This window comes from Xenopus laevis, chromosome 4S (assembly GCF_017654675.1).
Source record: "Xenopus laevis strain J_2021 chromosome 4S, Xenopus_laevis_v10.1, whole genome shotgun sequence".
Classification (NCBI taxonomy): domain Eukaryota; kingdom Metazoa; phylum Chordata; class Amphibia; order Anura; family Pipidae; genus Xenopus; species Xenopus laevis.
Genome location: NC_054378.1, coordinates 39,924,552 through 39,945,390, shown reverse-complemented (window position 1 = coordinate 39,945,390; position 20,839 = coordinate 39,924,552). Strand labels below are relative to the sequence as shown.

The 20,839-nt window shown below is 37.7% G+C and overlaps 1 protein-coding gene across 1 annotated transcript in view; it reads left to right on the top strand.

Moving 5' to 3' along the window:
• dync1li2.S (dynein cytoplasmic 1 light intermediate chain 2 S homeolog) overlaps nucleotides 1–20,365 on the top strand; it is a 32,548-nt gene extending 12,183 nt beyond the window's left edge. The window contains exons 4-13 of the mRNA XM_018260490.2: nucleotides 1,354–1,584; nucleotides 3,934–4,103; nucleotides 8,433–8,526; nucleotides 9,378–9,513; nucleotides 10,158–10,263; nucleotides 11,672–11,731; nucleotides 12,798–12,839; nucleotides 14,903–15,020; nucleotides 16,417–16,536; nucleotides 17,587–20,365. Coding sequence (XP_018115979.1) covers nucleotides 1,354–1,584; nucleotides 3,934–4,103; nucleotides 8,433–8,526; nucleotides 9,378–9,513; nucleotides 10,158–10,263; nucleotides 11,672–11,731; nucleotides 12,798–12,839; nucleotides 14,903–15,020; nucleotides 16,417–16,536; nucleotides 17,587–17,690 — 1,181 coding nt within the window. The 3' untranslated portion in view covers nucleotides 17,691–20,365. The remainder of the gene's footprint in view (nucleotides 1–1,353; nucleotides 1,585–3,933; nucleotides 4,104–8,432; nucleotides 8,527–9,377; nucleotides 9,514–10,157; nucleotides 10,264–11,671; nucleotides 11,732–12,797; nucleotides 12,840–14,902; nucleotides 15,021–16,416; nucleotides 16,537–17,586) is intronic.
• The last annotated feature ends 474 nt before the right edge of the window (nucleotides 20,366–20,839 follow it).

Here is a 20,839-nt window from a genome sequence, read left to right as displayed (position 1 = left end):
TATAAACAACCCTCCTCATTTTAGTCCTTTGTTGTCATTTTTTTGGCTTATATGAGTGGCATGCAGTGTTTTGTTTTAATATATGCACTGCTAATCTGATTAAGTACCTACGCAACTAAAACTAGTTTTCCTTCAAACCAGAGATTAAAAAGTAAGCATCTGCTTTGAGGCCACTGGGAGCAACATCCAAGGGTTTGGAGTGCAACATGTTGTTCACGAGCCACTGATTGGGGATCACTGGTCTACACAAACCCTATTTATTGTGCACTTTGGGACATGTGGCTGTCTTTTGAGTACACATATTTTATTCTAGCCCATAAAATACTTTGTTTCGTTCGTCATTTTATTTCAAAACACAGTCTCTTATTCATAGTACACTTTACTTTTCTGTCTACTTTGTTGAGATAAATTCCTTTGGCTGTAACTTTGAAAATAAATTGGAGAAACGAACACTTGCCATTCTGTGTTTGTTTAGGCTTCATGGCATTATGGCAGCAGGAGAACAATCGCTTGCCACTAATCCAAAAATTGTAGTCATTTGTTGACGGATATTTGCATAAACAACAAAGACTCAGGCATGTTATGAAGAGACAGGCTATTTGTAGCCTGAAATATGTGCCTTGATGTCTCGCATTAGGAGAGTGCCAGCTATTTGCGCTACACTGATGCCAAGCAGCAGCTGTGTGAGAAATGATGGCTCATATTGTCCAAATACAATGGCTGCTTTTACAGTCTGATCCAGAGCATTCTCGTGCATGAGTCGCATAGCCTCATGTTTACATAGTAGATATTTCGCTCTCTACCTTAGATTCCCTTTTTCCAGTAGTTATCAATTACCTTTTAGTAACCTCTTCTGCTTCACAGCTATCAGCATGCCTGCCAAACATTAAAATGTCTCTATTCCCAGCTTTTCTACAGATTATTTAGCCATTATGTTTAAATAGTAACATAATTAAGTTGGGTTGAAATAAGAGCATCAATTTCTGTAGACTGTCAGCAAGTTTTCTGTGATGTAAGCCAAGCCTCCAACAATCCGGAATAAGATAAAGTTAATAATTTTACGTCATCAGGGTATTTCTGGGTTTCTTTAGTATTGTCATAGATTACTGCTGTAGTATTTCCTTTTGCTTAATTTAATAACCATAAATAATTCGGGTAAAGACTGCAATGATGTACCCGTGGGTTTCAGATTTTCTCAGACCACCAAAGACTGATATCACTGCTATAAACAAAGCCGTAAAGCTGGACGGGACTGCTGTTTCACATTTGTGAATAATTTTGACTCTTCTGCTTTACTGATCATTATACATTGCTTGTAGGTTCAATTACAAAATGAGTATTTTTCTTTTGCAGATCTCACACGTTGCAATGTGTGGATTTTGGATGGAGACTTGTACCACAAAGGCCTTCTAAAATTTGCTCTGCCTGCAGAATCTATCGGTGAGACAGTGGCCGTGTTTGTTGGGGACATGTCCAGACCCTGGACTATTATGGAATCTTTGTTGAAATGGGCAAGTGTTCTGCGAGAGCACATAGACAAACTGAAAATTCCTCCAGAAGAAATGCGAGAATTGGAACAAAAGAGTAAGTTGGGTGTAAGCTTTCTGCATCCACACAAGAGCCTGGGGACAACCTTACCTTTGTTTGCTCTCTTTTTTTTTTCTAGCAAATGGACATAAAACAATGATTATGAGAAAATGTTTTGCATCAGCCCAGTATTAGAGAAATCCTATTATATTCTTTTCTTATTTCAGTCACGTGGATATTATAAGGGGTAAAGCGTCTTGTAAGCAATTGTATGACATCTGCCTGTCTGATGTGCTCTTTAAATTCAATACATTTACGATTCTCGTAGGGAAACACAACATATTGCTTTCTAGTAGGCCGATGGCACACAGAGAGCCTTAAGCTACCTGAAAAGCATCTGGAACCACCCCTTGACACTTTAGAACCCACAACAGAAAATTATATCAAGGTCTTACTGTCACAAACATTAAAGGAAGCAAGTGCTTAATTACATTGTGTCGTGCTGTATAGGTCTGTAGTATAGATAAGGAAAATCAGTAAGAATGTCTCTATTTTGGGCCACACCGGGAAAATCTTTACAAATGGCATATAATCAACAGTCTTCATTGTAATAAATACATTCATTTATTGAGGTATATCTAAAATGCCCATTCCCCATAAAAACATCATGGACATAAAGGGTCATATTGCTCTATTTAAAAACAATTTGTGGTTGCCACTTAACACAATGGATGCATGTGACTTAATTCATGCAAATGTCCAGCAAATATTAAAAATATCAAACCAATAATGTTCATTGTAGACAAGTGCTATAAAATGTTCCAGTGATCAATTAAAATTACCATAATAACTGGATTCTGTTAACTGTTTAATTGGTCTTTAGTGATTTATTCTGGGACCTCAAGCTCTTCTGCTTTCCTTAGTGAGTGGTGCAGATTCCATGCAAAGTGGAGAAGCAGTTACAGAATCCAATGAGCTAGGGTCCTTACAACCTTAAAGGGAAAAACATATTTTTTCCAAAACATATCAGTTAATAGTGCTGCTCCAGCAGAATTCTGCACTGAAATCCATTTCTCAAAAGAGCAAACAGATTTTTCTATATTCAATTTTGAAATCTGACATGGGGCTAGACATTTTGTCAGTTTCCCAGCTGCCCCAGTCATGTGACTTGTACCTGCAGTTTCGGATGGAATTACTTACTGGCAGGCTGTTATTTCTCCTACTTGCAACTGAAACTGAATCAGTCTCAGTGGGACTTGGCTTTTACTATTATGTGCTGTTCTTAGATATTCCGGGAGCTGTTATCTTGTGTTAGGGAGCTGCTATCTGGTTACCTTCCCATTGTTCTGTTAGGCTGCTGGGGGGGGAGGGAGGGGGTGATATCACTCCAACTTGCAGTAAAGAGTGACTGAAGTTTATCAGAGCACAAGTCACATGACTGGAGGCAGCTGGGAAATTGACAATATGTCTAGCCCCATGTCAGATTTCAAAATTGAATATAACAAAATCTGTTTGCTCTTTTGAAAAATGGATTTCAGTGCAGAATTCTGCTGGAGCAGCACTATTAACTGATGTGTTTTGGAAAAAAAAAACGTTTTCCCATGACGGTATCCTTTTAACAAGATTGCCAGTGAGTGAACTCCTTTAATAAGAACAGCCTCTGTTACTAACACAGTGAAGCCTTGCACTAGTACACTAGTACAGTACAATCATCACAACCAATTACAAAACAACTTGGATGTCCAGAGGGTGCATAAAGCAGTTGTGGGTAGCAGATACTCGCAAAAGTGATTATCTAACATCTTATTTAGGGGTATTCCCCTCAAGAACCTCACCCACCGGCACGCTGGGTTGCTGATGTAGCACAACCTTGTTGTCTATTTCTTCCATATTACAGGTTGCAATGTTTTTTTCATTTTTTATGTACCCTTACCTCAGAAATGGCAAAGCACATCAAGAGAATTAAAGGTATCACATATTGAAGAGTAATGGCACTCAGAATAAATGGTCATATCAATAACCACTTGGTGAACAACCTTAGAAAACATGCTGTGTGCATGATCTTACTTTTAGATTGTCTGGCCGTGCACACAGCTACTCCTGCCAGCCCTTCTTGGGGGTTGTGGGAAGGCCTTGGTGCATTTGCTGCTGCTTCCCTGGTAGTTACACCACTGAGTCTGTAAAAGGCCATTCATCCAAGCTTCTGTATGAATCATTAGCAGCCGCATTAAAGAGATGAAAGTGACAACCCATCTCCTTGATAAATGTTTATGGTTTTGAAATGGCATTGCTCAAACCGCAGTGCCCTGAAACAGAAATAATAGTAGAATATAGATCCCTGCTACTTATGGATCTATTGTTATTGTTCTCAAATATACAAATTATTCTTTTTTTTTTCTCTTTCAGTTATTAAGGACTTTCAGGAGTATGTTGAACCTGAAGATGCACTCTCTGGATCACCACAGAGAAGAGGTCCTACGTCATCTGGGACGGAGGATGAAAATATTGTCTTGCCTCTTGGGGATAATATTTTAACACACAACCTTGGAATTCCTGTATTGGTTGTTTGCACTAAGGTAAGTGGAAAAAGAGTAGGACCAGAAGAGGAGTCAGCATGTTGAGCACAAACTCTATTAATGAAGCTGATGTTAAAGGTTATAAAGATGTTTGTAAACTGTAGCCAGCAGGTCCTTCAGAAAACCCTTGGATAATATTTTTTAGGCAAATCCATAGGCCATATGCACCATATCGAAAAGCTAGAGAAACTTCCCTCGGTTCTGGCAACCCCACAGAAAGTGTGGGTAATGGCCACCAGGTTATTTATTGGCTCCTCCCCAGAACAGTCACCCCACTCGCCCTTATGGAGGAACTCCCACTACTCCCATTTAAGCTCCCTACAAGACTCCAGACATCTAGCTACCTTGCTAATAGATGGAGACTTCCCTGCTATGGCCTAACTCGGAGAAACCCTAAACCAGGCTAACATTGTACTATACTGATATCTCCAACTCCGACATGCATTTGTAGCTCAATTTGGTTCTGTGAGGATCCAAACAAAAATGGTTCCCTACGAGACTAAACTATGGGACCCCAACCCCATAAAACTTATTTCTGAGCTATATAAAATTTTATTGATTACACTGGGTAACCTGCTTAAGAAAGCTAGGTCCAAATAGGTGGTGGATATTCCTTCTTTGGACGAAGATGTTTGGGAAGATGTTAAGGCAAACCTGTATAATTCTCTCATTTCTACCAGAGATAAAATGGTGCAGATTATTCATAGAAAATACATCACCCCATTGCGACTTAAAGATATGGGTAGGAATCCTAATGCTAACTGCCCGAAGTGCCAAGCCCCGGATACAGGCCTCTTTCATATGTTGTGGACATATCAGGCAATTCATAAATATTGGACTAACCTGGTCAAGTATATAACGACCCAGGTCCTGCTACCTGGAGCTTTAACCCCCGAGATCTGCCTCTTTGGCCTAGTAGATGATCTAGCTCCTCGTATTAAAACCAGAACATTACTGAGAACTCTGCTATTCTATGGGAAAAAACTAATAGCATGGTTGGATGAGCATAGTAAGTAAGGTTGAAAAAAGACACGTCCATCAAGTTCAACGTTTTAGTTTTTTGTTTTTTTTTATCTGCCTAACTGCTAGTTGATCCAAAGGAAGGCAAAAAAACCCCATGTGAAGCCTCTCCAATTTGCCTCAGATGGGGAAAAAAATCCTTCCTGACTACAAAATGGCAATCGTACTAGTCCCTGGATCAACTTGTACTATGAGCTATCTTCCATAACCCTGTACTCCCTCATTTGCTAAAAAGCCATCCAATCCCTTCTTAAAGCTATCTAATGTATCAGCTTGTACAACTGATTCAGGGAGAGAATTCCACATCGTCACAGCTCTCAATGTAAAAAAAACTCCTTCCGAATATTTAGGCGGAACCTCTTTTCTTTTAATCGCAATGGGTGACCTCGTGTCAGTTGGAAAGACCTACTGGTAAATAAAGCATTAGAGAGATTATTAAATGATCCCCTTATATATTTATACATAGTTATCATATCTCCCCTTAAGTGCCTCTTCTCCAATTTGGCCAGTCTTTCCTCATAGCTAAGATTTTCCATACCTTTTACCAACTTATTTGCCCTTCTGTGTACCCTCTGTAGTACAATAATGTCCTGTTTGAGTGATGGAGACCAAAACTGTACAGCATATTCTAGATGGGGCTTTACAAGTGCTCTATACAATGGAAGAATGACCCCCTCCTCCCGTGACTCTACGCCCCTTTTAATACAGCTCAAGACCTTATTTGCCCTTGATGCTGCCGACTGGCATTGCTTGCTACAGCCAAGTTTATTATCTACAAGGTTCTTTTCCATAATGTATTTGCCTAGTGCAGTCCCATTAAGGGTATAAGTGGCTTTGACTTTACATGACTGCATGACTTTACATTTATCAACATTGAATCTCATTTGCCACTTAGCTGCCCAGATTGCCAGTTTGTCAAGATCGTGTTGCAAGGATGCCACATCCTGGATGGAATTAATTGGGCTGGATAGTTTTGTGTCATCTGCAAACACTGATACATTACTTACAACACCCTCCCCTAAGTCATTAATGAACAAGTTAAATGGACCGAATACCGAGCCCTGGGGGACCCCACTAAGAACCTTACTCCAAGTAGAGAATGTCCCACTAACAACCACCCTCTGTACCCGATCCTGTAGCCAGTTTCCTATCCATGTGCAAACGACTTCATTAAGCCCAACAGACCTTCGTTTAGAAATCAGTCATTTTTGGGGCACGGTATCAAACGCTTTGGCAAAATCCAAATAGATCACATCTACTGCCCCCCACTGTCCAGCAACTTACTTACCTCATCATAAAAAGAAATCAAATTTGTCTGACATGACCTATCCTTCATAAAGCCATGCTGATTGTTGCTCATAATGCCATTCACTAGGACAAAATTTTGAATGTGATCCCTTAACAAGCCTTCAAATAATTTGCCGACCACAGATGTCAAACTTACTGACCTATAATTGCAAGTATGTGTATTGTATGTGTAGTATTGAATGTGTAGGGAACCTTTAAAAAAAAAAAAAAAAAAAAAAAAAAGCATTTAGTTTTGTCAACTGTTTTAGCCGTGGTGGTGGAGTTCCAGTAACATTCTTAGAATTTATGACTGTTATACAGTTAGGGGCCCAGTCACTATAGCTAATCTTCCGAATCAGCATAACCTCCCACCATCAGAATTCTTTAGAGCGCTACAGGTGCTACATTACATATCTTCGCTGAAATACAACTGGGAAAGGTCGGAGCACAGTGTGTCGTTTTTTGAACGGTGGTGTCTCCACCCTTCTCACCGTATGGGTACAATTTCGTTATTGTACTCTGCCTTAAACAACGTGTCAAAGCCAAGGGATCACACTTATGTCCGGGCATGGGAAAAGGATGTATTGTTTTCTTATGATATTGATCATTGGGGAAAATGTTGGGAAATCACTAAATCCAGCGCTATGAATACTGTTTTGTTGGAGGCCTCGTACAAGGTACTATTTAGATGGTATTTGACACCTGATAACATAGCAAAAGGTATCCCCTACGTCAGATCCCAATTGTTTCAGAGGCTGCCAACAAATTGGTTCCATGTACCACATATGGTGGACGTGCCCTAGGGTGGTTTGATTTTGGATTAGGATACACACTGTCATATTTTCTGTTTTCAACATTAATGTGAGAAGAGACCCAATAATAGCTCTTTTGAATGGCAAATGTGAAGGTTTCTCCAAGATACAACATAAACTTTTAACGTCTATGTTTATGGCTGCGAAACAAACCATTGCTAAGGCGTGGAAGGCCGGATCTATTCCTATACTTGCCTTCAAACGTAAAATAGGCTGGATTATGGTGAACGAAAAATTAGCTAGTTTTCTCAACAATACCCATGACAAATATCTAAGGATTTGGCAACCCTGGTTGGAGTATACGCGCTGTGATCCAATTGCTTGTCAGCTTCTTTCTATCTGACTCTCCTCTTCTGCCATATTATTTTACTTTCGAGGTATGACAACCTTCTGTGATCTATTCTGTAGTTCATCAGTCCTTCATTTGCATTCTGGGATGCAGTGGTGTCCCGACTATATAGGTGGCTCATTTGATTTTACTGATTAATAGTTGTAAAAGGACAAAAGTTTGATACTCAATGCAATATTTCAGGCTCACATTGGCCTATGATAATTTGTAACCATTTTATTTTGCACATTTACTGTTGACATTATAAATGTGAACTGGTAACTCACTTATGTTCATTTCCAATTGTCTGTATTGCTTTTGATAACTTGTCAAACTCTTTTTGCACATATTGCATTTGTTTGAAAAGCAATAAAAAATATTGAAAAAAAAAAAGCATTTAAGTGTTAAAAACTGCAGTGTAATCATTTATCAAGCCTTCCTCTACCAATACTATACTTTAGCTAGTAGTATATAAACCAATCAGATGTTTGTTTTTGAACAACTACCTGCTGGTTGATATGGGTTACTAAAGGCTGGTAGCTTTTTTTTTTAATTTATTTGTCTTGTATTTTCAGTGACTCATAGATGTTATTCATTCTAGTTACTACACATTCAGAGGGGTAGTATTTTCACATGCTGGTGTTTTGCATATTCTCTGACAGAAAAAAACATGTTGTGTGACATTAGTCATTAGCATTTTAACCTTGTCATAGAGATTCCAGAAAACTGAATTTACTGCTTTTTGACTAGATTTTTACAATCCGAAGCATTTGAGAAAAATGTATATGTGTAGACTTTTGATGATGTATGTTGATTTATTTCTTGTGCTGTCTTTTTTTATGTGCATAGCATAGTAACACTTGTGTAACGCTTCTTTTTCAGTGTGATGCAGTCAGTGTTTTGGAAAAGGAACATGACTACAAAGATGAGCATTTTGACTTCATCCAGTCTCACATCCGGAGATTTTGCTTACAGTGTATCCTCTTTTTAATTTTCATTTGCAGCCTTACCAAATGTGCAAACACCAGGCAAAAAAGGTGTCAGTACTATCCTAGAGATTTATCAGGCCTTTCCCTGGAAAGCTGTATCAACTTCTGCATCATTTTGACCCTGACCATCTGTTACCAAATGGTAGTTATCATGCACTCATGAGCCTGGCCTTGTAGGCCTGAGTCTTCTCTAGGTACAGCTGAAGATTACAACCGAGTATTGTATTCAATGTTATTGAGGAAAATGGATTATTGGCTGGATAGGAGCTAACTCTTATCTCTTTTGGGCCACCACATATACATAAATCATGAAAGAGGTGGCTTCTTGTGTATAATGCCTGTGGCACATCATTTAGAGGTTTGATCTAGTATAAGGGGCTAATAATGCTAAAATACATTTAAAAAAAAATGTTTTCTCATAATGTCTACTTTACACAAGAATGCTTTTCGTACATTTCTGATCAAACGTAGCCAAAAGAGTATAGAGTTAACAAGAATATGAATGCAATAACTATGTATCTGGGCCTTTTTGGAATGCATGGTATTCATATTTTTTTAATTCAATCAAATCCTCCACAAAATTATTTGTAGCAATATCTGAATCTGTAGTATCTGAACATTAATTTGCACCAGTGATAAATCTGCTTTATTTGTGAACAACATTTTGTTCTCTTAAATTCTCAAGTGACATTCACAGTTTGGAGCCTGTTCTTCTGGATGTAAAGGATTTGGCCTAATACAAACGCTGCAGAAATTGCAAAGATGCAATGTACCCATAGTCTTTACAAAAGGCATTTTTAAACTAAAAGCAACATTTTTCTTGATGACAACTATTTAGATGGAGCTGCCTTAATTTATACATCTGTAAAAGAAGAAAAAAACCTGGATTTGCTTTATAAGTACATTGTACACAAAACATACAATTTTCACTTCAATTGTGCTGCCATGGTGGTGGAGAAAGATTCCGTGTTTATGTAAGTCTGTTTTATTCTCATTTTAGGCTGATTGTACTTGATCTATTGTACTGTCAGCACCCCTTTGATTGTAACAAAAAGTCTTTAACTAGTCAAGTTTTAAGCCATGCAATTTTGAAAGTGTTATTAAAACTGAACAGTGTAGCCAATTTGGCCCAAGTGTATATTTGTAGTTTTCTAACTCTAAAGGGTCACCAAAAAGACATGGAAGAAATCACATTTTGGTTGAGTGCTTTTTAAATTGATTTCTAGACTTTGATGAGTCTCTAGACTAAAATTTGATGATCTCTATATATTGAACAGGGCTTATTATTTAGTATGGGGCTGCATTAAGTATGAGCAGCTGGTTTCAGAAAGTGACCGTTATTGCTGTTTTACATGTTTGCCATATGTTACTTTATAAAGGAAAGTTCCCCTTTAGATCCAATAAGTGTGTTTAACAGTCCCAGTAACGTTATGGCACCTGTCATCTTCACTGCTGGCTATAGGCCCACAACTCTTGAAGCTTCCTTTTATATAATCATCTGTGTTTTTGCCATGGAGCTTACTACGGTGATCATTCCCAACACTGGATGAATATGGAGCCGATTATGCAAAATTGAATTCTGCTCTTAAAGTGTTTTTGTTTTATTGGTTTCTTGTAGTCCTGCTGGCTGGGACAATGAGAAGAAAATTGGGATTTTGCACGAAAACGTTTCAAAACCTGAAGATGCCTATGAAGATTTCATTGTGAAACCTCCTGTTAGGAAGGTAACCACTTATTTTATTACACAGTGGTTTGATTTTGTTTATAGGGGGTCACTACACAAAATTTGAAGGAATATATATGTATATATGAAGATACACTGTAGTAATATAGACAAAGAAATGGTATAGGAATTTAGTTTTAAACATCTTATCATAGAGTTGCCTAGGTTGAAATGGGAGACTTCAATATTTCTGCGTATACATGTAAACCTTGTATGTAGATTATTGAATGGTGTGCTAAAGGTCCTTTTTTATTTTATCTTTCTTAACGTGTGGCAGCAAAGTGTGATAGGATGGACACCCCCCATCCTAGTAGTTTTACATTTTGTCTCCCTTTTTATTGGTTTGCTCTTGTCTCTTCATTGTCTCACCAGTATATTACAGAAAGTATTGTTCTAAATGACAGTATCCTAAAACCAAGCATTAAAGCTCTAAAACTTCCACATGCTGACCTTGGGTTTATTGTATTTTTTATAATATACATTTTTGATAATTATAAGTGTAATATTCTTAATATTCGTAATAAGTTAAAGGAATAGCCATCTGCTTGCTGGTTTAGAGGGATATAAAAGGTAGCCTTAGACTGTAAAATGCTTTTCTCTGCAAATGCCTAATACCCTAGACCAGTGATCCCCAACCAGTAGCTCGTGAGTAACATGTTGCTCTCCAACCCCTTGGAAGTTGCTCCCAGTGGTCTCAAAGCATGTGTTTATTTTTGAATTCCAGGCTTGGAGGCAAGTTTTGGTTGTATAAAAAACAGGTGTACTGCCAAACAGAGCCTCAATGTAGGTTGACAATCCACATGGGGCTACCAAATGGCCAATCACTGCACTTATTTGGCTTATTTGGCACCCCAAGAACATTTTTCATAGCTAGTGTTGCTCCCCAAATACTTTTACTTCTGAATGTTGCTCACGGGTCCAAAAGGTTGGGGATCCCTGCCCTAGACACTGCTACTGAGGAGAAAGCTGTTAAAGTAGATCATGAAGACCAACCATCAAACAGTGTTTTGTCCATTTCTAGCATTTGTAACATGCTGAATGACTGACTAATTCAAGAATTATTTGTTTGGAGGTTGAGGTAAAGAGACATTTGTGTCTGCTTTTAGCTGCTGGGTCTATTGCTTTGATTTGCGTTGACATTTCAGAAAACAAATTAAAATCGACACAGTTTTCTACAATCATTTGATGTTGTCAACTTGCTCGAATCAGCCCCCTTGTCATCTATGGCACAGATAATGGTTTGGTTACAAGAATGATCCTGGCATCCAGAAATAATTTTTCTGCCAGTTGCTTTGTTTTGCAGTGGCAAAGGGTCCAGAAGTTAAAAGGGAGCTTCTTGTTAGAATAAGAACAGTAGCTAAAAGTACATTAATATAACAATATTATGTCCTATATGTCTACATTTTCAGCTGGTCCATGACAAAGAAGTTGCTGCAGAGGACGAGCAAGTCTTTTTAATGAAACAACAGGTAGGAATCACATTTAGAAAATATCAAACCTTTCTGGGTAATATCTGTAAATTTCTTTTCAACTATCAATTTTTCCATTGTTTCATGTTACTAGCCTTAAATATATCTTAAATTATATCTAAATAGCCTAGAGATTTTCTTTTGCTATACACTTCTATCTGGATTTACTATTCTAGGCAAAAACAATTCTGTGGCCTTTTACTGTCTAGGTTCACATTTATAATTTTATAGCTTTGACAATGGTGCTTTCCTAAGTAAGAACTACATTTTAACACATTTATGTTTTGGGATTGTTTACAAAGCTAAGTCAGCCACAGCCATTTAGCAGTGAAGGTCTGTGTTGAGCTCATGCTCTGAGCTGCTATCAGTTGGCTAAGCTTAGGAACCAACTCATAATAATAAATTACATTAATAAAAATAACATGTCATTAAACAAGGCTAATATTGATAAGTAGTGATGGGCGAATTTATTCGCCAGGCGCGAATTTGCGGCGAATTTGCGCGTTTCGCCTCCATCGAATAGTTTGTGAAACGCCCGCGAAAATTCGCGGCAAATATTCGCCGGCGGCAAAAAATAATTTTTTTCGCTGTTTCGCGAATTTCGCGGCGAAACGGCGCAAATTCGCCCATCACTATTGATAAATTTAGAATCCGATTACAAGAGAGCTCAGAAACAAATACATTCTGCATTAGAATTCCCTGTTCCGTATCCTGTAGAATTATTTTCTGCTTTATAATTTGACAACCCCTAAGCTCAGCTTCTCACCAGCTCCCAGATCACACTGAGTAGGTGTCCTTCGACAGGAGAACTCCTGTGAAAACTTTGGTGGTATGGATCATTATTACAAATATGGAATGTGTAGCCAAAGTAGGGGGTTGAGGTAATAAGTGGAATCCAGAGAGCCAAGTTTGGAACTGCTAATATATGCCTGATCCTCACCTGAATTGTAGAGAACTAATGAATGATTCTGCCAAACATTACACATTACTGTTCTATATAGTATAAGTTTGAGGAAGAGGGTGAAAAATCCCCTTTTCTAATGCTTTTTTTTCCTCTTCTATACAGTCATATTTAGCAAAGCAGCCAGCCACTCCCACTCGAGCCTCGGTGAGTAACCCAATACTAAATCTCAGTCTAACTTGGTGGTGCACGTTTTACAGATTTACAAGTTTACAAGGTATCCATGAGCTTTTATTGTTAAACTGTGTGTTTTTTTTCATTAGGTGATATACACAGGGGTATATTTCCCCATGAGGCAGCACTCCCACGGCAGAGGAAGTGGGGGCATATGGATAGGCAGAAGGGAACGATTTTTATAAGCAATGTCCATACACTAAAACATAATTTTGCAGTGCACACAGAAATTTTTATATGCACACACTAAGGGGCAGATTTATCAAGGGTCGAAAAGGAAATTCGAATTCAAAACTCACAAATTCGAATTGGGAATAATCCAAACTCGATTGGAATTCAAAATTCGAGATTTATCAAACCTTTACCCTGGGTATAATTCAAATGCGACTATTCGCCACCTAAAACATTCCGAGTTCATGTATAAGTCAGTGGGAGAGGTTCAATGACCCATTTGAAGATGTTAATAGCCTTCCTGACATTCAAGTTTTTTGTTTTTTTTTTTTGGAGAAAAAACTCGATTTGAGTTTAGTCGAATTAGATGCAGATTCAATTTGAGTTTTCGGTCGATAATATTCATTCGAGTTTTAGATATTCTACTTTTTTCTTAACCTCCTAATCGAATTTAAGTATATTCAAATTTAATAGAGTAAATAAAAAATTCCCTTGAATTTGAAATTCAACCTTTAATAAATGGGCCTCTTAATTTATTCCACCTTCCTCAAAACTACACATGATGTGCAGGTTAAAAAAAATGTGGGCACCCATTCCAAAGAAAGGCTAATTATTCGGAAGGGTCTTTTTTACAGTGAAGATGTGGAATTCTCTCCCTGAATTAGTCATACAGGCTGATACATTAGATGGCTTTAAGCAGTGGCTGGATGGGTTTTTAGCAAGTGAAGGAATACAGGATTATGGAAGATAGCTCATAGTACAAGTTCATCCAGGGACTAGTCCGACTGCCATCTTGGCGACAGGAAGGAATTTTTCCCCCTCTGAGGTAAATTGGAGAGGCTTCAAATTATGTTTATTTTTTTTGCTTTCCTCTGGATCAACTAGCAGTTAGGCAGGTAATATGTAGATCTAAAAGGTTGAACATGATGTGTGTGTCTTTTTTCAACCTAACTTACTATGTTACTATGTAAAATGTTTGCAGCAAAGATAATTTTTTGTGCATATTAGGGTGACTTGCTGCTAGTAAAATCATTGCATCAGGCTTTGTGTGAAACCCTTGCAATTAAATTACATATTGAGGTAACAGATTATGACACACTTTCATGTGTTGTCTTGTGATGCTGCTTATTTATAGTAAAGATTTCACTTTTTTTTCCCTCGCTCAAATTAAATTTTCATGTACATTTGACAATATGTTTGACATATAAATTCCATAGATGTGAAATAATGGGGCAAGGCCCCGCTTTAACACGTTTAATTAGGGAGCAGAAAGCTTGTGTGCCAGTAGCATGAAGTCTGATATGTACAGCATAGACAATATCTAGTTAGTAGATGTTACCATCTTCTAAATGGAAGGTAGACCTGTTGTTCAGTCTCCAGTGATAACGTATGCGAGATTAAGATAATGATTGGGAAATCATGTAGTTATTTGTATTTATTGATTAGATTACTTAAATAAAGAAAAATTGCAAAAGTAATATTATAAAATAAATGTTTGAGGGCCGAAATTCAAAGCTTACATTTTGTTCTAACCCCCTAGAACAGTAGATATCCATTAAGCTCAGATTCAGTGTTCCATTGAAAGCTAAACTTAGCAGCACTATCACAAGTTTAAAGACCTAAACCCTATGTTCAAACTTTTTGATACTTTGAGGCCGTAAATAATATATTTTATCATGTGTTATGTAAAAGTTTTTAATCTTTGTTTCATTAATACAAAGGCAGGGAACCAGTTGCCTCTTGTTGACTGTACAGTATTTGTTAAATGTATGGTTTGTTTCTGTGTTTTGTGCAGGTATTTGAAACATGATATGAGCTTTGTTGTGAAGCGTTCATATTTATTTTACCTGTTTTGCTTTTATCAGGAGTCCCCAGCTCGAGCTCCCACAGGATCCCCCCGCACTCCTGGTCGAACAGGTCCAACTGCTGTACCCAGTTCTTCACCTATGGCAACTGTCAAGAAGCCAGACCCCAACATTAAAAGTAGGTTGGCCTTTATTACAGATGTTGGGATTATGAATTTTACATAGAACTTTCAAATGCATTTGCTAGTTTCTCACTGTTCTATCTCATTTAGTTGAAACAGCAATTAAAATAAACTCGTGGAACAATAACAAAATGCACTCTTCCATGTAATAATACCTGGTACCGTTTTTGGTACATTAACATCAGGAAAATGTCTGCACTCATTTTATTGGCCTTTCTGAAAATTCCACGTGACAGCACTCCAGTTATTGAAAGGTGTTTATTCAGCAGTTTTAAGGCACATACCGGTAGTAGCAATGTTTCAAGCTGACAAGGCTCTTTATCAAGCTTATTTTATTGTACGCATTGCTTTATGCCCAAACCTTGAATGTGTAATTTCTGTTGCTTCATTAAAAACGTTAAAGCTAACTATCCTTACATAATCAGTCATTTGCTACTAAAAATTTTTTATATATAATTCTTAACTATCATCTTTTATTTTCATGTTGTTGGTTCTTTAACCCTGGCAGTTTTGGAGGAAAGCAGTATTTTATTTTGGTGGCACAGAAGAATTAATACATGCTTTCTTCTAGGGGACAGGAAGGCTGGATGAGATTAAAATTACAGTAACACCAAAAAATGTAAGTGTTTTAAAGTAATGAAAATATCATGTAGTGTTGCCCTGCACTGGTAAAACTGATCTGTTTTCTTCAGAAACACTACTATAGTTCATATTAACAAGCTTCTGGGGAGCAATGGCGGAAATTGAAAAACGGCTATATGGCACAGGTTAACTAATGGATAACAGATAACACCATTAGACAGACAGAGCTTATCTGCTATCTGATGTGTAACCTGAGCCTTTTCTCCTTTGAATGGCTGCCCCCATTGCTACACAGCAGCTTATATATATAAACAATAGTAGTGGTTCTTAAGTAAACACAGCAATGTATATATTTTCATTACTTTAAAACACTTTTTTATTTTTTGACATCACTGTTCCTTTAAGTCAGGTTATCATTATCACTACTATCTTCTATGTTTTTTTTTTTCAAATTGACTTTGTTCTCTTCATCCAAAGTAGCTTGGACAGGGAGTAACTCACTTTTGATCTTTCACCTTTGTTTAAACCTGTGTTAGTATGAACTTGTTGAGGTGGGGTTAATGCAGGGGGAGGAAGTAGCCTCTGGGCAAATGTATTGGTATCATACTGCTCCCTTGAGGTAAGGGTACAGTCATGTATTCCTACCTGTGTGGCTCAGACAAAAGGATTTATCAGTAACTAAAAACAAATCCATTTTTTTTACATACTTCGCTGTAAAGCTTGCCACACACAGGACATCATTTTAAATAATGTTCTAATTCTGTATTAGGCCTAAAGTAATTTTTATTTACTTATATAATTTTACCGTAGACGCTGCTGCCAGTGAAGGTGTCCTGGCCAGTTTCTTTAACAGCCTACTGAGTAAAAAGACAGGATCACCTGGAAGTCCGAGTGGAGGAGGAGCAGCACAAGGTGTGGCCAAAAAGCCAGGTAGGAAAGAGCTTTACGGAGTGGTATAATAAAACTTACTGATCTCACTTTTCTCCTCTTAAATGTAAATGTTATAATAATAATAAAGTAATAACAGAGTTGATGGGAACTAATATGTATGAATCCATTTTGGAGTCAAAACAATCCTATTGGGTATATTTAAATCGGAAGCTGAGAATGTTATTAGTGTCTTAAATCCAAGTTGCTGTCTCCAGATCATATCCTGTTTCTGCATTTTCTTCCTCTCGCCAAAACATTCCTGTGCCCTTTCCTCACTTCACTCCCTCAGTACTCCATCTGGTAACCACTTTCCACCACCCAGAGCAGCACTTCTCCTTTACCTCGACACATAACTTTAATTTTCATGCCTGCCCAAATTCCCACCTCTCCATATTTCCTTGAGTGTTGCTTGAGTTATAATTGCATCCCTGTGGAGAAACCACTTTCAGTTGCTCATTCTGTTGTATTATACTCAATATTCAGAACATCTGACCTGTTTTAACACTTAGTCTGCCATTATGATTGAGGGCATCTGTATACTCTATCCAGTAGCCTGTGTGCAGCAGTGCTCATTATATAGATCTTTCATTTATCAATATTCTTAAACTTTGCAATATGTTTTTGGGGGTGAAAATAAACAAAATGAATCAGTCTCTTAACTAGGGATGCACTACTAAATCCAGGATTCGGTTCAGAATTGCAGTTCAGGATTGCAGTTCAGGAAGAGTCTGGCCAAACCTAATCAGAATCCTTAAAATAACTTAACTTTTCATCACACATACAAGGAAATTACATTTTAACCACATGCTGTGTACTCTTTTCTCTTTGGCCCTTCCTAGCCCTAATTTTCATATGCAAATTAGGGTTCAGATTCAACTTATTCTCCCGATCCTTTCACAAAGGATTTGAGATTCGGCTGAATCCCAAAATAGTGGATTTAGTGCTATTACTCTTAAGTAAAATTGTAAGATAATAAATAGGGAAATTGTTGTAATGAAAGACAGTGTAGTTGTGCTAACATTATTTGTTGTGCTTTTATTGTTTTCTTAGGCCAGAAGCCGGTATTAACCAACGTCCAAGAGGAGCTAGACAGGATGAGCCACCAGCCAGACACTGTGTTAGCTAATTCTTCCCCAACGGAGAATGAGGCCTGACATCTTATTATGCTAAAGAATACCAACACTTATTTAAATGACCAAATATTATTATTGTATACAGAACTGATGCCACCAAGGCTGCTCTGACACAGAAGATACTGTAGTTTTTCTTGTGGAAAGAGACAAGCAGATTCACTTGTCTTTAGCGTTACATGCTTTTGGGAAGCTTGCCTTGAATTGCCACCTGATTTTTTTTCCCCTTAAATGCAGGGGTTGGGCTAGCACTGCACTTTCCGCACCTATAAGCACTTAACGTGTTGTACTTACACACTAGTGCATCCTAATGAAGGCTAAAAGGTAAATCCTACTTATCAGACAGCATTCCCCATTTGGTTATGAACCTGCTGTGTAAAGGTCAGGTTATATTGCAGGCACTTCTGCTGAAGGCAACCAAATAAAATCCAGAATGGGTTTTTAGGAAGTGAGTGGAAAGCGTTCCATTAATGGAAATTAAGGATAACGGTATGTTAATATGGATCAGAGAAGCAGTTAGCCAAGACTCTGTGCTACTCATGTTTTACTTTAACATGCTTTACTGGAGCATATAGTAAACCGTGTTTGGGGGAAATTAACCCTAAGCAAATAACACGGGAAGATTTGGAGTAAAACAAAATCATTTCAAGTGAAAGTTTGATGGAAACGATGCTGGGCAAAACATAGTAAGTGCCTGGTACAATAGTTGAGAAAGTGCCATCACAGGTTCTTGGAGTAATTATGCACTGTAATTGATGTCACTTTTTTACATATATATTATTTGCAAGTGCTCTACCAACAATCTGTTCAATCTGTACATTGTTTTTATAGTTTCGTTTTCCAAAAGTACATGCTTGTGTAAACAGGTTAGAGGGATGTGCTTAAAGCTGACTCCATGCAGCTCATGGGTAACTGCACATTAGAGGTTTGTTTTTAGATTCATCAATTTTTTTAAATCACTTAATTTTATTTAAGGTTGCGAAGTCGGCCTTTGCAGGTACTTCTGCACATTATATGTGTACGTGGGTAGTTAGAATCTATGGATGTCAGTACCATCTATACATGCATTTTAGCAGCAAGGGAGTAGGAGTAAGACACTGGGTCATTTTTCATACACTACTCTACAAAAAACTTATAGATTCATATTTTGATTCAAGAAAGCCTGTCTGATATCGGAATCCAGTTTACCAGTTTTTGCCACCTGGAATTGAAGGCAGTAAAATGAATCCACTATTCTTTCTAAGATTTTTGTTAGTAACATAAGCAGTAACCCATAGAAGACAATTGCCTGTTTATCTAAAGTTGTGCATACATGACACTTGGCTATAAACATGCATGGACAAATCATGATGGCCCCTGGGCCGGAATGGAAGACCCATTTGGAGAGGACAGGTCCATGTCTGACTTAATTTTCAAACTTCCCACTAGATATATCTGGCCAATTTTCTTCTACATAAAGGTCAGATGGACTCCATACACGGGCCAGTAAGCTACTGACGTCTTTAGCATCCTCCTGGCTATCTTTATTTTACTAAACTTATTATAAAACCTTTGATCAAATAGACCAGGGGAAAACATTGCCCATGTTACTCCATAACCCTCATTTATCTATCACTACAGAACTTGTTCTGTTATTCCAGTCTTCTCTACATTGTTTGAGGTTGGCTTTGTGTAAATCCGTGAACTTTGTTATATTGTTACCTTTCCCTCCAATACGTGGCCAGCCTAAATCTTATTTGCCCCATTTACTCGTTCTATGAACTTTTTTTTTTTGTATTGTCCTTACATTGAAACGATAAAAGCTATTCAGTGCAGAATGTGTAATGACAGAATGTTAAACATATTAATAATTTGTGCAAAGTGCAGTTGACCACTATATATTAATATCATTTACAGCCTATGTTTTTGTAAGAAGTCCAATTTTAATGTATTTAAAACACTAACACATCTAACGTGCTGCAAAATGTACTAACCTCTGAAAAATACCTGTGTTTCTGACTAGTTTGTTCTTTCTCATTTACTGGATGTTTTTTTTTAAATGTAAATAAGCAGTGTACATATTGACAGAGGAAGGTTTGCGAGCAAATGGTTTAAAGGCAGCAGCTCATGCTCAGTAATGTATATGCTGCAGTGCATTTCATACTTTCATTCAACAGGCAAAGCACAGGATAGCCATCACTGGGATACTCACACACCAACTGCTCTGTGTCCATTCCACCTTCAATATTGATTTTTATTTATTATTGTTTGCTCTCTTTTGCCTTCATCACAAAGTATTTGCTTCCATGCAGGACTGAAAAGCTCTATAATTATTAAGCACCTTATTACAGCTTTGGGACTGCTTGCCAGATTGTCTATTTGGAATATACTAACCCTGAGGAGATCTGCTTACTGGAGAGACACAGAAACACTTGCTTTGTAACTACATTACCTAGCTAACCAGCTCTATGCTGCTCAACTATGATGTGAGTTACTAAAAACATAAGTAAAAATGTAATTGTATTTGCATTAAACTGAATATGTAGTAAGTCTGCTGCAGCATATACTTTTAGAGAATAGGCATGTGTTCTGAAACAGCTCCTGTGTGCAATGTAATGGAGCCAGGTAGAACTTTTTCTCTCTGTTTTCATACACAGGACTGAGAAATTTTTGTACCCAGAATTTGCCAGAATAAAGGGATTTCTAGGTTAGTGAGTGAACACTTCCATCAGGCCATTTCGTCTTATTTTTAGACTTGGATTCATTGTACAGTGTACTACATTGCCTTTATTAATGTTCCAACTACAATCATGTTCCTAACAGTTCTGTTGTAATGTGCAAGTGTTTTTAGCAGTGCAACCAAAACCATTACTGCTGGTGGCCTTTATTCTACTTGCTTGATTTCAATAATCCAAATGAAGGTTTCTTGATTTGTGTTCTGCGTCTGGTAGTAGCAAATAGCAAATATCTCATGTGTACCAGGCCCGGACTGGCAATCTGTGGGTTCTGGCAAATGCCAGAGGGGCTGCCATAAGGTGCCATAGAAAGTCAGTATTCAGTGGGCTGGTGGGGGCTGTTGGGGCCTCTGTGTGGGCTGATTGGGCCTCTATGTACCTGAAATGGCAGGGCCTATTTTAATTCTCAGTCCGGGCCTGATGTGTACAACATACAACTGTCTCTTCCGATAACTGATA